Source organism: Rhinatrema bivittatum, chromosome 7 (genome assembly GCF_901001135.1).
Source record: "Rhinatrema bivittatum chromosome 7, aRhiBiv1.1, whole genome shotgun sequence".
Taxonomy (NCBI): domain Eukaryota; kingdom Metazoa; phylum Chordata; class Amphibia; order Gymnophiona; family Rhinatrematidae; genus Rhinatrema; species Rhinatrema bivittatum.
Window position 1 is genome coordinate 87,908,817 of NC_042621.1, and position 15,310 is coordinate 87,924,126.

The window sequence follows — 15,310 nt, forward strand, 5'->3', positions numbered from 1 at the left end:
CTGGATGGGATGATCTGTGAGGCCAGGGAGCCGATGATCGCTGCCTGTGTGCAATGGGAGAGAGGCAAGCGTTGCCCCCCCCCTCCCCCCCCCCCCCCCTCTTCATAACGGCGGTAAGAGGCGATGGGAAACTGCAGGCCAGTTAGCCTCACCTTCACTGTGAGAAAAGGAGGGTGATTAGTGAAGCGCCTCAGGGATCTGGGAGCAGAGGAGTTAGGAGGAGAGGATTGCAACCTCTGTAGGCGACATTAAGATGTGCAATAGAGTGGACACCCCTGAGGGAGAAGGCGAAGAAGAGATGTAAGAAAGCTTGAGGAGTCAGCGAGTACTTCTCAGTTAAGTGCAGAAATCTAAGGAACAATGATCATTTCTTGCCAGGTTGCCGATCTGGAACCTTTTTTTTTTTTTTTTTTTTTTAACTTGCTTCCTTTTCCCACCTGCAGCTGGAGTGGCAGATGGAGGCCGCCACCGGACCCACCCTGGTACCTATTTTTCCCACAATATTACAACTGCTGATGGAGCGGTGCATAATGGGAAGCTGAGATACTGCTGTGTTCACTAACACCAGAGGGAGACCTTGCGGTCATCGTGTCCGATGACCTCCAGGTACTGAAATAAAGTGGCAAAGCTGTGACCAGAGCCAGAGACATGCTGTGGTGTGCAGGACGCACACCTTCCTTCAATAGACCATGAAACTCCTCTTCCCAAGTTTCCACATTGGCCCCCTGTCCACCTCTGCATTTAGTTTAAGCTTCTCTTACTCACCTACAAATGCATTCACTCTGCAGCTCCTCATTACCTATCGTCTCTTCTCGCTCCCTACATCCTTCCTCGTGAACTCCGCTCATCAGGATAGTTGCTCTTCTGTGCTCTTCTCCTCCACCACCAACCCTGAGCCTCCCTCCTTGCTATTCCATTTGCATGGATTAGACTTCCTTATTTGGTGCATCCCTCTCTGGGCATATTCAAGTCCAGTTTAAAAAAAATCACCTTTTTGAGGCTGTTTTTAAACCCTAAACACTTCTCAGCAGTAATTACACTTCCCACAGACTCGTTTGTCATGCATGTTTTTCTTGACTAGAGTGTAAGCTCCGGGGAGCAGGGACTGTCTCTTATGTGTATCTGCACAGTGCTGAGTATGTCTAGAAATGTAGTAGGAGTAGTACAGGAAGAAGCAGAACCAGAAGAAGAATGGAGGGGATAATAAAACTGATGAGGTCATTGGTGAGACCTCATCCCGTTCTGGAGGCCATTCCTCTAAAAGGATAGAGACAGGCTGGAGGGAGTCCAGCGGAAGGCTGCCAAAATAATGCACAGTCTGCACCAAAACGCCCTGTGAAATGAGACTTAAGGACTTAAATGTGTATACCCTAGAGAAGAGAGAGAGAGATGCTCCAATCCCTCCAAGGTACACATGTTGGCTTGTGTTACATGTGTATACCGCCTCCCTTGAACAAAGTGCCAAGAAGCAAAATCTTTTTTTTTTTTCCAGATGAAATAATACTCTTGAGCAAGAGGTCACAAAATAAGGCTCCAGTGAGGAAGACTCGGGAGCTACATCAGAAAATATTTTGTCACATAAAGGGCAGTGGCTCCATGGAACGGAAGGAGGTGGAGACAAAACTGGTAACGGAATTGAAGACTGGCACAGGCGCAGAGGATTCCTAGCTGCAGAGAAGTGAGGGGACAGCCAGAGATCAAATGGGGTGCATAACGCTATGCCAGGACTGAAACTGGGCAGACTGGGTAAGCGTAATCGTCCCTATCTGACATCAGAGTCTATGGTTTCATGTTAAAACTCCCATCATTAAGCTTTTGATGGTTTTTAGTGTCATATTTTGCACTGATAATGATCCCCAATCCAGTCCTTCAGCGTCCCCAACAGTCCTGGTTTTTAGAGTTGCCAAACTACGCAAATTAACCTGTTCTTAGATGAAATCCAAGCCCCCTAGCGGAGGACTCGTCACTCTGGATATCCTGAAACCTAACTTGCTGGGGGCTTGACATCAGGAAGCACTGCACCAACCAGGAACAGCAGAATGCCTTCAACCAAGCTCCGCCCCACTCCCGCTTCATGTTTAAAGTTAATGGCATTCTTTCTTAAGTACATTCTCTGCATAAATCACAGATCAGAATTATTCATTCCCAGACCAACCGATAAAATACTTGATGCTAGGAACCCACTCTGGTCTTCTTTCTGCCTGCGGGCAGGGATGGCCTGCCCCTGAGAAAAACAGCCTTACTAACAGAAGAAGTGTCAGTGGCCCTAACATACACACCCAGTCCTAGTTGTTTGGGCAACCACTTGCCTGATTAGAAAGAATATCCAAGCTCACCGCAATATGTTGCCACAGCGTTTGCCCCTTGGGGAGATGGGTGAATGTGATAAACTCTCTCAGGGTCGGTGCAAGGGTATTTAGTAGAGATGTGAATCGGAACCAGAATCGGATCCGATTTCAGTTCCGATTCACATCTCTATAGATGTGAATCGGAACCAGAATCGGATCCGATATCAGTTCCGATTCACATCTCTAGTATTTAGATGCCCTAGGTGTATCTTACAACCTTGCACTCACTCTGCTCTCAACACACAGATTTTACATGAAAAAGGACATTCAAATGCAGTCTTCTGAGATAAAATTACAACTTATAAAAACATCTATATTTTTTATAGTTAAATCTTTATTAGCAGACATATCATAACATCAATAGCTTTATATTTATATTGTGGTGACATGAAGAAACCCTACAAAAAAAGATAGTTCGAGCCCATATGGTATTAGGCTTCTAGTAAAGTGTGTTGGGTTTGGCCATCAGAAAGCCGAAGTAAACTGGACTAAAATTACAATATAGCAAACTTTCCATACCAAAACAATACTAATTGCCAGCATTCAAATAGTAAGAACCCTACCCATGAAAACACAACATTGCAAATATTACTCCAGGCCCTAGAACAAGACACATCCTATTAGGAAAACAGATCAAGTCAGGCTGCTATAGATCGCTACACAGAAACTACACAGTAGCAGAATATCTCACTTTGGTCTCACATGCAGAGCAAAGACAGACCCTCATCAAATACAAAATAATGAGACAATAAAGTACAAATAGAAATGTGCAGACAAAAACTGAACTGGAAATTGCAACAAGCCAGAGTGTTCGCAGTACAACAATGGAAAAACAGAAACATCACCATTCCTTATAAAACATCAAATATAAGAAATAGAAAACAATCATAACAGTAAAACCATACTAATAAAAGCAGCTGACAAATAGAATAACATTATATAATTAAACTCATTTAACTATAAAAAGGGAGATTATGATTAAATGAGAACATTTGTTAGAAAAAAGCTGAAAGGAGCAATTTACAAGGTTAAAAACTTGCAGGAGGTGTGCACACTGTTTAAAATTACTATCCTTCAGGCCCAGACAAAATGTATTCCATGAACTAAAAAATGTCAAAGGAAAACCAAATGGCAGCTGGTGTGGTTTAATAGTGAAGTGAAAGAGGCAATTAAAGCCAAAAGAGTATCATTCAAAACATGGAAATCAGACAAAGAGAAAAATAGGGAAGAGCATAAGCATTGGCAAATTAGATGTTAAAAGGTAATTAAGCAGGCTAAGAGAGAATTTGAAGATAAGCTTGCCACAGAGGTAAAAACAAGTAATAAAATATTTTTCAAGCACATTCAAAGCAAAAAGCCTGTGAGGGAATCAGTTGGGCCCCTAGATGACCGAGGGATAAAAGGGGTGGTCAGGGAGGACAAGGAAATAGCAGAAAAACTACATGAATTTTTTGCCTCTGTCTTTACTGAGGAGGATGTCAGGATCATACCCACACCAGAAGCATTTTTTGATGGTGATGGCACTGAGCATCTAAATGAAATCACGGTGAAACTGGAGGACATGATAACTCAGAGTGACAGACTGAAAAATAACAAACCAGGACCGGATGGTATTCACCTCAGCATCCTGAAGGAACTCAAAACAGAAATTGCAGACCTGGATCTGGTGATTTGCAACCTATCATTTAAAACAGCCACATTAAAAGAAGACTGGAGGGTAGCCAATATAACGCCAATTTTCAAAAAAACTCCAGGGGCTATCTGGGAAATATAGATCGGTGAGGCTGATGTCGGTGCCAGGCAAAATGGTCAAAGTGAGCCTTAAAAACAAAATTGCTGACCACATAAATAGATGTGGTTTAATAGGTGAGAGTCCACAAGGGTTTTGCAAAGGGAAGTCTTGTCTTACCAATTTACTAGATTTTTTTCTGAGGATGTATAAAAGGGTATAGACATGAAAACCCCAGAATACCTTAAAGGATCAGATCCAGAGATCTGGCCCAGTCCAATTAAGCCCCAGACAACAGGGAATACTGGTCCAGTAGGAGGCCCCTGGAAAGGTCCATATCTAGCCAGGCCCAGGAGGAACTTTAGGAAAGGCCCAGACCGAGAGACTGTATGCCGTTATGTTGCTTCTTGCAGAGTGTTTTTCTGTTGTGACTTAATAAAGCTCCTGAATATTCAGCCAGAGCCCAGCCTGCATCTATTCTCTGGCCATTCTGACTGTGCACGCTGCCACAGAGTGTAATAAACATGCTGACAAAGGTGAGCCGGTTGATGTAGTGTATTAGATTTGCAGAAAGCTTTTGACAGACTCCCTCATGAGAGACTCCTCGGGAAACTGGGAAGTCATGGGATCGAAGTTTTATTGATTGATAACTGGATAAAAGAGAAGAAACAGTTTTCCAAATGGAGAAAGGTCATTAGTGTAGTGCCCCAGGGGTCTGTATTGGGACCTGTGCTATTGAGCATATTCATAAATGATCTGAAGAAACGAACTACAAGTGAGGTAACCAAATTTGTAGATGACACAGAACTGTTTTAAAGTCGTTATGACAGCAGCAGATTGTGAAGAACTGCAGAAGGACCTTATGACACTAGGAGACCGGGCTTCTAAATTTAATCTGGACAAGTGCAAACTAATGCATGTAGGGAAAAATAATTACAGGTACACAATGCTGGGTTCCATGTTAGGAGTCACCACCCAGGAAAAGGACCTCGGAGTCCTTGTGGACATTGCCTTGAAATCTTCAGCTCAGCCTGCGGCAGCGGTCAGCAAATATAATGTTGGGAATTATTTGGGAAGGAATAGAGAGAATATCATAATGTCCTTGTATAGATCCATGGTGCGACTGCACCTTGAGTACTGTGTGCAGTTCTGGTCAGCCCATCTCAAAAAAGGCATAGCGGACATAGAAAAGGTACAGAGAAGGGCAACAAAAATGATATAGGAGATGAAAAGCTCCCTTATGGAGAAAAGCTAAACAGATTAGGGCTCTTATAGCTGAGAAAAGTCAACTGCAAGCCCTTTATTGCAAACCCGGCACTGGTTGCCATTGCAGCTTAGATCAGAATTTAAAATTGTAGTCTTGATATATAAAGCGTTGAAGAATAACAGTCCTTCTTACTTGGCTGCTTTATTAGAAATCCATAATCCTCCTCGTACCTTACCATCACGGAACAATTGCTTTTAAAAGTGTCCCCATTAAAACTTGCACGTTTGCAAGGTCCACGTTCCCCGGGCCTATTTCATGGAACACGTTACCTGAGCGTCTACGTTTTACTGATGATATCACAGTATTTTGGAAACAGCTTAAAGCCCATTTGTTCCAGTCTGCCTATAACTGTTCTTAAACGTTTTAAAGTGCTCCTGCCCAAGAGAATGAATTACTGTATTGTTTTATTTTATGTGGTTTGCTATATGTTTTAAACTTCTACTTTGTAATCCATTTAGCACAATATATTTGGTATTTGTAGAATATAAAGATATAAATAAATAAATAAATCTGAGCGGGGTTATGATTGAAATCTATAAAATCATGAGTGGGGTGGAACAGGTAAATAGGGAGCAGTTATTCACCTTTTCAGACAACACTAGGACTAGGGGCCACGCCTTGAAACTGGCAATCAGCAGATTTAAAACAAATCATAGGAAGTATTTTGTCACTCAGCGCACAATCAGGCTATGGACTCTGTAGTCAGAGGACGAGGTCAAAGCAACCAACAGATAGTGGGGTTCAAAAGAGGATTGGATCAGTTCCTGAAGGAAAAGTCCACTAACATTAGCCAGGTGGACCTGGGAAAGTCCGTGCTTATCCCTGGGAGTGAGATACAAGGAACAGATCAACCACTGGGGACCTGACGGGTGCTTGTGACCCGGACTGGGCCCTGGGGGAGACAGGATGCTGGGCTCCATGGACCTCGGTCTGATCCAGCGTGGCACTTCTTCTGTTTCTTATGGCTCCTGTCTTCCCTCTTCCTTGGCCCCAGGCCCCGTATATTCACTTATTCTTGGCCCCCAAAATCTTCCTTCCTACGCTGCCATAACAGGGAACTTCAAAACAGAAAGCACCCCAGTAGTGGGGTAAAAACTCTTTATTTTGGACGTTTGCTTTAGCCACAGTCTCAGCCATCTACTAACTTTTACAGATTTTAGGCAAAGTTTTGGTATATTATAGAGCCGCCAGACCAATGGGTCTACAATTAGGCAAGTGCCGGCCATGGTGCAAAACTGTAAGGCAGCAATAGTAGAAAGTGTCCCTGGCTCCTGCAAACAAGCAATAGAAAAGGCCCAGTAAGGCCGTCAGCACCAACCCTCCAACCCACGACTGAAAAAAAAAAGGCTCAGTGGGGCAGCTGATAATCCCCCCTCCTGCCCGCGACCAAATCAAAAACCCACTGGGGCCACCAGCAAGAACCTTCCCACCCGCAGAAGAAAGGAACCAGGAGGCTTAGCAGGATAGGGTCGGCACACCCCTCCCACGGGATGCTCCATACAAAGGACCTGTGGGGCCACCAGTACTGTCGCTTCCACCCAGAGTCGATGAAGATGCCTACCGGAGCTAGCACCCCCCCCCCCCCCCCCAGCAGTTGCTGAATACAAAGGCCCCAGCACATCCCCTGGGGCCTGCAGCAGAAGAGGAGGCCTGGTTTGTGAGAGACCCATGAATGAGTGTGTGTGTGTACGAGGGACGAGAGTAAGTGAGAGAGTGTGTGAGTTTAAGAGGGACAGAGCCAGTATCTGTATAGACATGAGGGAGAAAAAAACAATGAGTGTGTGTGTGTGTGTGTAAGGGGGAGAGAGCCAGTGAACGTATGTGTATGAGGGCGAGAAAGCCAGTGAGCGTGTATATATGAGGGGAGAGAGCCTGGGTGTTTGTGTATACGAGGGGGAGAGAGCATGTATGTGTGTGTATATGAGGGGGAGAAAGCCTGTATGTGCGTATGTATATGAGGGGGAGAAAGCCTGTATGTGCGTGTGTATATGAGGGGGAGAAAACCTGTATGTGCGTATGTATGTGAGGGGGAGAGCGCCTGTATGTGCGTATGTATACGAGGGGGAGAGAGCCTGTATGTGCGTATGTATACGAGGGGGAGAGCGCCTGTATGTGCGTATGTATATGAGGGGGAGAGCGCCTGTATGTATGTATGTATATGAGGGGGAGAGCGCCTGTATGTGCGTATGTATACGAGGGGGAGAAAGCCTGTATGTGCGTATGTATATGAGGGGGAGAGAGCCTTATGTGTGTATATGATAGGAGAGAGAGATTGAGAGTGAACATGTATTGTGTTTGAGAGAAGGAACATATATGTGTGATAGAAGATGGTTTGTTCACTCTCCTCTTCCCCTACTAATCCATGACAATTTTGGGGTGACTGGAAATCAAAAAGTTCATAGGTATGGATGACATCCCTATTAGTTTTAATTATTGGGTAATATTTGATGTCTGCTGTTTTGAAATATTTTGTTATTTTTGGTAAATTTTTAAACATTTGAATGAGCTTTTTATATTATTGGATGCTCTAAATATCAGCTATTTTGAAATATTTATTCTTTTTATTATGGTTGCGTTATTATATATATTTTTTTATAATTTTGATTTTATTATTTGATGTTTTATGAGGAATGGTAATGTTTCTCTTTTTCCATTGCTGCACTGCATACAGAATCTGGCAGTTTCTAATTCAGTTTTTGCATATTTCTATTTATAGTTTATGGTCTTTTTATTCAGTGTTTAATAAAGGTCTATTTGTATTCTACATGTGGGACCAAAGTGAAGTATTCTGCTAACATGCAGTTTCTGTGTATGGATCTATAGCAGCTTGGCTTGTTCTATTTACTAATAGGAGGTGTATTGGTGTTTTACGGTCTGATGTTATATTTGCAGTTTGGCATTTTTATAGGTAGGGCTGTTACTGTTTGAATCATGTTATGGAATGGAAGGATTACTTTTTTTGCAGGATTTTGGATTTTACAATGTTGCTGGTACTGGAGGGAATTGTTGTTGCTGTTACTGAGGTGACATCAGTATTTGAATATTTATTTTTCTATGATGAGTGGTAAGGGGAAATGTCCTAGTTCAGCAGCTTTTGCCTGCTCTGGTATTAAGCCCATCACTGTGAACACTGCATTGTTATACCTGCTCTTCCACTGAAAATACAAAATGTACTCAAACTACCAGGTTTCTTGTTGATTGAAAGTGCTTATTGAAATATTTTATAAATGATATATTAAGTATTTAAAACTTGCACTATATTACAATGTTGGGATTTTCTATATTTTTGTCTTTTATTCAATAATTTTCTTATACTTAAGTGATCAAGAAATTTGTCTGAGTGTGTGTATTTATATGTATATATATATATATATACATTTTTTGATATGTGTGCCTGCAATTGTTTACCTATGGGCTGGTATGAATAAAAAAAATTCCCCAGGCCGATATTTTCCCACAGTCCACCCCTGCTCACAATATTTGTTTCTTTTTTCACAGCAGGCTTGAAGCTCTGCAGTGCCTCATAGAATTTTATTTCATACCAACAACTCTCTCTGGCATTTAACTTCAAACATGGAACCCAGCAGTACACTGTGTCCCTGCTGATTTGAGCTCTTGAGTTTCCGAGCTTTGTTTCATCCTGTAACTCACAGACAAGTCCTCTATACAACACTGCTGAGCCCAGATTCTCACCCTGGCTACCACAAACTCAGCCCTTTGTCCCGGGCTGCAATATACACACAAACTTGGATGCCCTGCAGGCCAGTTCAACACAACCTTGTTCTTAAATGCACTAAAACCATCAGTTTTCTGGTAGAAGAAAACCTATACAATAATAATCATAATTTCACTTTTTAGAACATCTGTCCCTAAAAAAAGGGGATACATTTTCACTTATAGCTCTATGTCAAGGAGGCCAATCCTGTCCTGGTTTTATGCTATGGCACGCAGGGAGATGCAGTTCTGACTTCCCCAAGAAATGTAGGACTACATTTCCCTGCTTGCAGTGGGATCAAGCTAGGACTGGTACATGTTGCCCTCCTTGATACAGAGCTATATGATCAGAAATCTACATGCAGTCACCTAGATAGCACCACACTTTTCAAAGGAAAGCCTAAGACTCAAGGAGGTAAGACAACTTGTCCAGGCCCAGAGTGCGAGCCAGTGACAGAATTAAAAATAAATTTCAGGGAAAAGGCAGAACCACGATTATAACCGGCCGCTCTGGTGTTCTGTACTCCAGTAAGGGTTACGCTCTTTCACGTAATCCAGAGTGACCTCTGTTCAGGAGGACAAGTTTGGCCAGGGCTGGGTTTTGAACTTATTGTGGGATTTGTAATCCTGATTCTTGCACTACAGATGCCAGAATACATCAGGACAGGTATATCAGAAAGCCATATCTCACTCCAAAAACTGGAGCAGGTGGCAGGTAGCTCTCACCATACTGGTCCTAGATCCTGTGTGCCTGGCAAGCCATGCATTGGATCTGGATTTGAGTGTGTGGAGACAGAGACGTAACAGCAGCAAATGTACCTCATGTATATTCACTGTGGACATCCTGAAAACCCCACTGACTGTGGGGGACCCCCAGGACACGTTTGGGAAGCCCTGCCCTAGGTGTGCTGAGATTAAAAGCACAGATGGGATTTTTTTTTTAATCACATAGCCACACTGAAACAAGAGGAACTTGCCCCCTCCTATCATCCTGCTTTCTAAAAACAAGTTCCAACAGCAAAAATGAAAAGGAAGTACCTACCAAAATTAGAAAGGTACACTTTCCACATCTACTAGGTTACTATGCATCTGTGCAAGAGAAAGAGGAAATACCAAATACCTTTAAACACCAGAGGCCCCAGGAAACAATGCATGTGCCATACGCACAGTTCTGGAGCGGAAGTGATGACTTATCAGTCACCATCTAATATCATTTAACAATATCTCCAAAAATAAAGCCCCGCTTAAGCTTCAGTTGCTTTTTCTTCTCTCCCACACATTTCCTAAACTTAAGACTAGCAGATAACCATCAGAGCAAAAAAAAAATCACTCGCATCTAATACAACATCTGTGACTGATAAAAAAAAAAACTTTCCTTCAAGTACTTTTTAAATTTTGCTGATTAAATTTATTTTAATCTGTATACATGTGAAGAAAGTGTAAATAGATCCCTCCCACGCCCCATCAGATAATTAAAAAAAACAAAACAAAACCCAACAACCCTGCATTAATCACATTAGCGATGGAACAAATTGTTGAACCCTTTTTTTTGCTTTTCCTTTTCAGCTTTTGTTATTGTAGCCGAATGCTGCTCCAGTCTGGTTAGGAGAGATAAGAGCTCCTTTATCTGCCTTGGCAATCTTCATCAGCCAGCGATCAGGCCCCAAAACTTATCTGCAATTCAGATCTGGCTGAAAGTAGAACAGAAACAGGGAAAAAAACAAACAGCCGGCAAAGGCACCGAGACTTCTCCAGCCAACTTCTAGGGTGGGTTGCTTTTTTTTTTGGGGGGGGGGGTAGTATTTGCTGTGTGTGTCTTGTTTCAAATCATCTCAGCACCCAGATCAATCTTCTTTTATCAGTAAACCCCTCCGATCTAAGAGCCAGAAACCGTAGGAGTCGTGCAGGCAGTCCTGGCACTCTGGGGTTTGAAGTTAATAAATGGAAGCGTCTATCGGAGCAGGGATCAGAGCCCGGCTCTTATCGGCCCTTCACATCTAGCTAAAAGCAGAACAAAGAGACAGCGAGAGAGAAACGCTGGCAGCTGCGGCTGAGGTCGCCTTCGTGTTTTCCTAGGGTTTGATAAGGGGGGGGGGGGGGGAATGCAGCCATCATCACCAATAAAATCAGACTAATTAGCTTATCAGCTCCCACGATCTGGCAGCAACCAGAACCCAAGCCTGGGATACTGAGCCGCTCCAGACTTCCTTTCCATTTAGGGGTGGGGGGGATATTCTTGGAATATGTGTATGTGCTCCCTTAAATAAATAAATACCTTCCACGCGCTATCAAGGTTGCCATCTGAGAAGAGAACAAAGAGTGGGGAACTCCAGCAGACCGCCGGAGCGCCAAGTTAGCAGAGGGGGTAGGTGGGGGGGGGAGCCGTCCAAGGCAGCTTCCCCCCCGCCCCCCTCGCCCAGGTCAAAAACAAACGGCTGAAGCCTGGAAAAAAAAGGACAGCAAATCAAGGATCCAACGCGGGATTTTCACATTTTTGGGAGGTTCATTCCGGTACCCCTGTTAGGTTTTCAGCAGTTCTGGCCCCACTGCTGCTCACGAGATCTGCCCTCCTTTGTGTGCATTTCACATCAAACAGGAGAGAGAAAACGGGGCAGGGAGAGGGTCGGAAAAAAAAAAAAAGAAAAAGGAAAGAGAGAGAGAGAGAGTGTGTGTGTGTGTGTGTGGGGGGGGGGGGCTAATGGCGCCCCCGAAGTGGTCTGCGTCTGCCCTGTAGGACCTGGCTCTGCTTTGCCCATTACAGTGGGTCCTCATCCCCGAGCTGGCAGGGAAAACCAGACCGTGAAACGTGGCGGCTGCTGGGAGAGCCCGGGGTTCCGGCCCTGCTGATCTCCCCGAGTTATCCCTTCTCCCAGGCGGGCAAGGCGAGAAGCCGGCAGGAAGGGCGCGCCCCCCCCCCCCTAACACGTGGCGAGCCACACGAGCCCCCTCTCACAGCCGGCAGGTGCACCTGACCTCCACCCAGCAAGCCCCCGAGCTTTCTCGAAAAAAGGCTTCCTGTCTGGAAAGCTGCGTCCCAGATCGGCTGCGCAGGAGCTCAGCCCTGCAAAAGAAGCAGCGGTCCCCAGCCTGGAAGCAAAGCAGGGGGCTTTCTCGTCTCCATTCGCAGGAAGACTCGGTTCACAGGAGGTGCAGGAGAGCGGCACCGAGGGACTGAGTCCGGTGAAACAGCGAGGAGAGGCAGAAGGGGGGGGGGGGGGAGAAGCCACCCCTTATCCGTCACCGACTGCCTCCAAGCCAGGTACAGGCAGCGGGCGGGAGGACGGGCCCCAGATAAAGAAGTTATTCTTCCCCTCCCTAAATCGCTCCCTTATCAGCGGCTGAAATCTCTCTCTGCGGGGCGGCGCCGCTAAACTTGACAATTTCGCTTAAGTTCCAGTAGCCGGTGAGTACAGGCAGCAACCCCGCAACTTTGTCCTGCCAGGGATCGAGCCCCCGCATCATCAAGACCTGGCCTTCTCCGGACTGCCATCCGGACAGGAGGATGCAATTCTCGTCCTGCGCCTTGCACCCAGCAAGACACTTTGTCACTAGAGAGGCCAACTTCCAAATATTATTTCCAGAGACATTTTTTGGGGGGGGGAGGGAAGAGTGTGGTTGAAATTAAGGGCACGTCATAAACCAGCACTGAAATTTCTTGGACAGGATTCATTGTTTAGCAGGATGGTGTGAAAATGGTCAGTTTTTAAACAAAAAAATGAAGGACTACCTCGCCAATTGCAAGACAATAGGTTACCCTCTCTGTTACAATTTTCTTATACTTAGCTTCTCTTTTTGCAAAGAATATGGAAATGTACCAGGACAATCCCTGGCCAGGATTACAAGTACAAGCTTGCACATTTGAAGAAAAAAAAAAAAGTAATATCTAATGGAACTGGGATAAGATCACACCAGCTGTGAGATCTCAAAATAATATTTCGCCTCCCATTTTTCAAATACACCCCCCTCCCCTTCCAACTTTTAAATATAAATGAATGCGAAGAGCCAGAGCTGATTAGATCACCACTGAAAGCCCGTCCCGACTTCCTGATCTTATCTGGACCTGACTGCATAATGGAATATTTTAACTTTATCAGGGCTCTGATCAGACTTCTCTATCAAGCCATGCTATCTCCTTGAGAACACGGAACAAAAATAAAAAGCCAAAAGGAGGCGAGATAGCCCCCCCCCCGGCAAAATCCGACTGCTGCAGTCTATGAGACCATGCAGCGCCAGCAGCCACATATGCGCTACGTATCTATCCTGTTGCTATTAGGTTACATGTGGCCGTGCATAGAGAGCACTGCAGGAGGCAACTTTCTCAGCAATACAGGGAAATCCGAATGGTGTCCAGATCAGAAAACGGTACTATAATATGCAGCGTGGGGGGAAAAAAAGTAATTCCAAACACCGCGTCTGGGCATCTAAGCAGAGTATCCCGTCATAAGACAGGAAAAGAGTGCGAAAGGAAGTTTACCCCAGCTCAACCATGCACGATCAGGAAAACATCTGTTCGACTTCACAACACCTTCAACATATTTGGACTCTTATAAATGTGTACCAAATGGAACACGTTAGCCACTTAAACTGCCCAAAAGAAAAATCCCAACTACAAATGCAGTGAAATGATCCGGTTCCACAACACCGAGCAGCTCATGCTTGGCACTTACGTTTGATTTGCCTGGGGTTGCTCTGTTTCCTTCTTGACATCTCTCCCAGCGATCGGCTCACTTTCTCTCAGCGCGTGGGATTCGCGGGAAGTTGCAGCTGGAGGGGCAGACAGGATTTCATGCCCACACTCCAGCCCCAGGGTGCCTTCGGGGGCGCAGAGCAATAAAAGGATGGTGACAGCTGGTCTGCTTCCAAAGGCGAAGGCTTTATTCCTTTCCCTCTCTCCCGGTAGAGCCCTTGTGCAGCGGGATCCGACGTGCTGCTGACACACACTGTGGGCAGCAGCAGCGTGTGTGTGCGGGGCGGGGGTGGGGTGATCGCGCGCCGGGCGCGCGCTCAGGGGATATACAGCAGACGCGCGCCGGGGCTCCCGGGCTCTATCCCAGCGGGGCCGCTTTGATCCTGCTACTTTCTCAATGGAACCCGAAATGTATCAAAACACCGAGCGAGGCATTCTAAAAGGGGCGGGGCCGTGGGCATCCAGACCTAGCAAACTCCGAGAGAAACATTCCAAAGGGGCGGGCCCGGGGAGGAAAAGGGGTGTGACAGGCTTACGTCACCGTGCATGCTACTGGGCACGGCTGGAACCTTTCCTCGCTCGACCCGCCCAGCGACTACTGTTACGGAAGCCGAAGCGAAGCAGGGATGAGAGATCGCGAAGCATGCGACGGGGAAACGGGGCAGCAGGATGTCCTATCGCTAATTCTAGATCTGTATGCTGAGCTTTATTATACCTTTAGCAAAGGACCTTCTAACGTAACCATCTGTAGCTCTTTCTCTTTTGAAAATTATTGTAGTGTTTTATTTATTCACTTTTTTTTAGCCAGGAAACTCTCATGAACCAGTCAGCAGGAGTCACTCGAGTAATGGCTGGATTTATTACGTCACTAGGGGGGCTGTGAACACTGCCTCCACGCATTCGCAGCCCTTGCTGGCTAGAGCAATAATTCTCTGTGAGGTTATTACCCTGCTGCTGGGCCATGTATTTGGTCATTTATAGTTTATAGCTTGTTTAGCGCAGCTGGGCAGCACCATTTTTGTTCTCAGCAGAATTTGGAGTTTGTGATGTCACAGGATCACCAATGAAGGAAAGGTAGGTATTATGTTATAAAGATGTATTAATTCTTGAATTCCGATTATGTATAACGATGTATTCTATTTATTATGGTTATGTTATTTTATATTATAGGATGTGTTTTTAAGATGTGTATGACATTAATTTTATGTTGATGTATTTTATTGTTATTGTAACACACACTGAATGTAGTCTGAAGACTGTAGGAAAGTGTGACCCAAATTGATAATAGAATAGAAGATAAGTATAATATAGATTTATACATTTTCCATTTTAATAGAAAAATGCACCTATTAAGTCAAAACTTGCTAACAGGCCGATGCAATACTGTGCATTAGCCGCAGCGCGCAAATGGGGGTTAGCATATCCAATAGAGTGTGTAGCTAATAGCGCTCATCACATGTAAATTCATGTTTATGAGGCAATTAGCTATTTCCCCCGATACAAAAAAAAATGTGCACCCAACGCACATTTTTACCCTCAAAAATTAATGCTTGCCCCAGAACAGG

The 15,310-nt window shown here is 44.8% G+C and overlaps 1 protein-coding gene across 1 annotated transcript in view; it reads right to left on the reverse strand.

The window, feature by feature from the left end:
* Positions 1–14,245, reverse strand: part of ZFPM1 (zinc finger protein, FOG family member 1) — a 253,909-nt gene extending 239,664 nt beyond the window's left edge. Inside the window, exon 1 of the mRNA XM_029608649.1 lies at positions 13,726–14,245. Within this exon, the coding sequence (XP_029464509.1) occupies positions 13,726–13,765 (40 nt within the window). The 5' untranslated portion in view covers positions 13,766–14,245. The remainder of the gene's footprint in view (positions 1–13,725) is intronic.
* Positions 14,246–15,310: the final 1,065 nt, after the last annotated feature.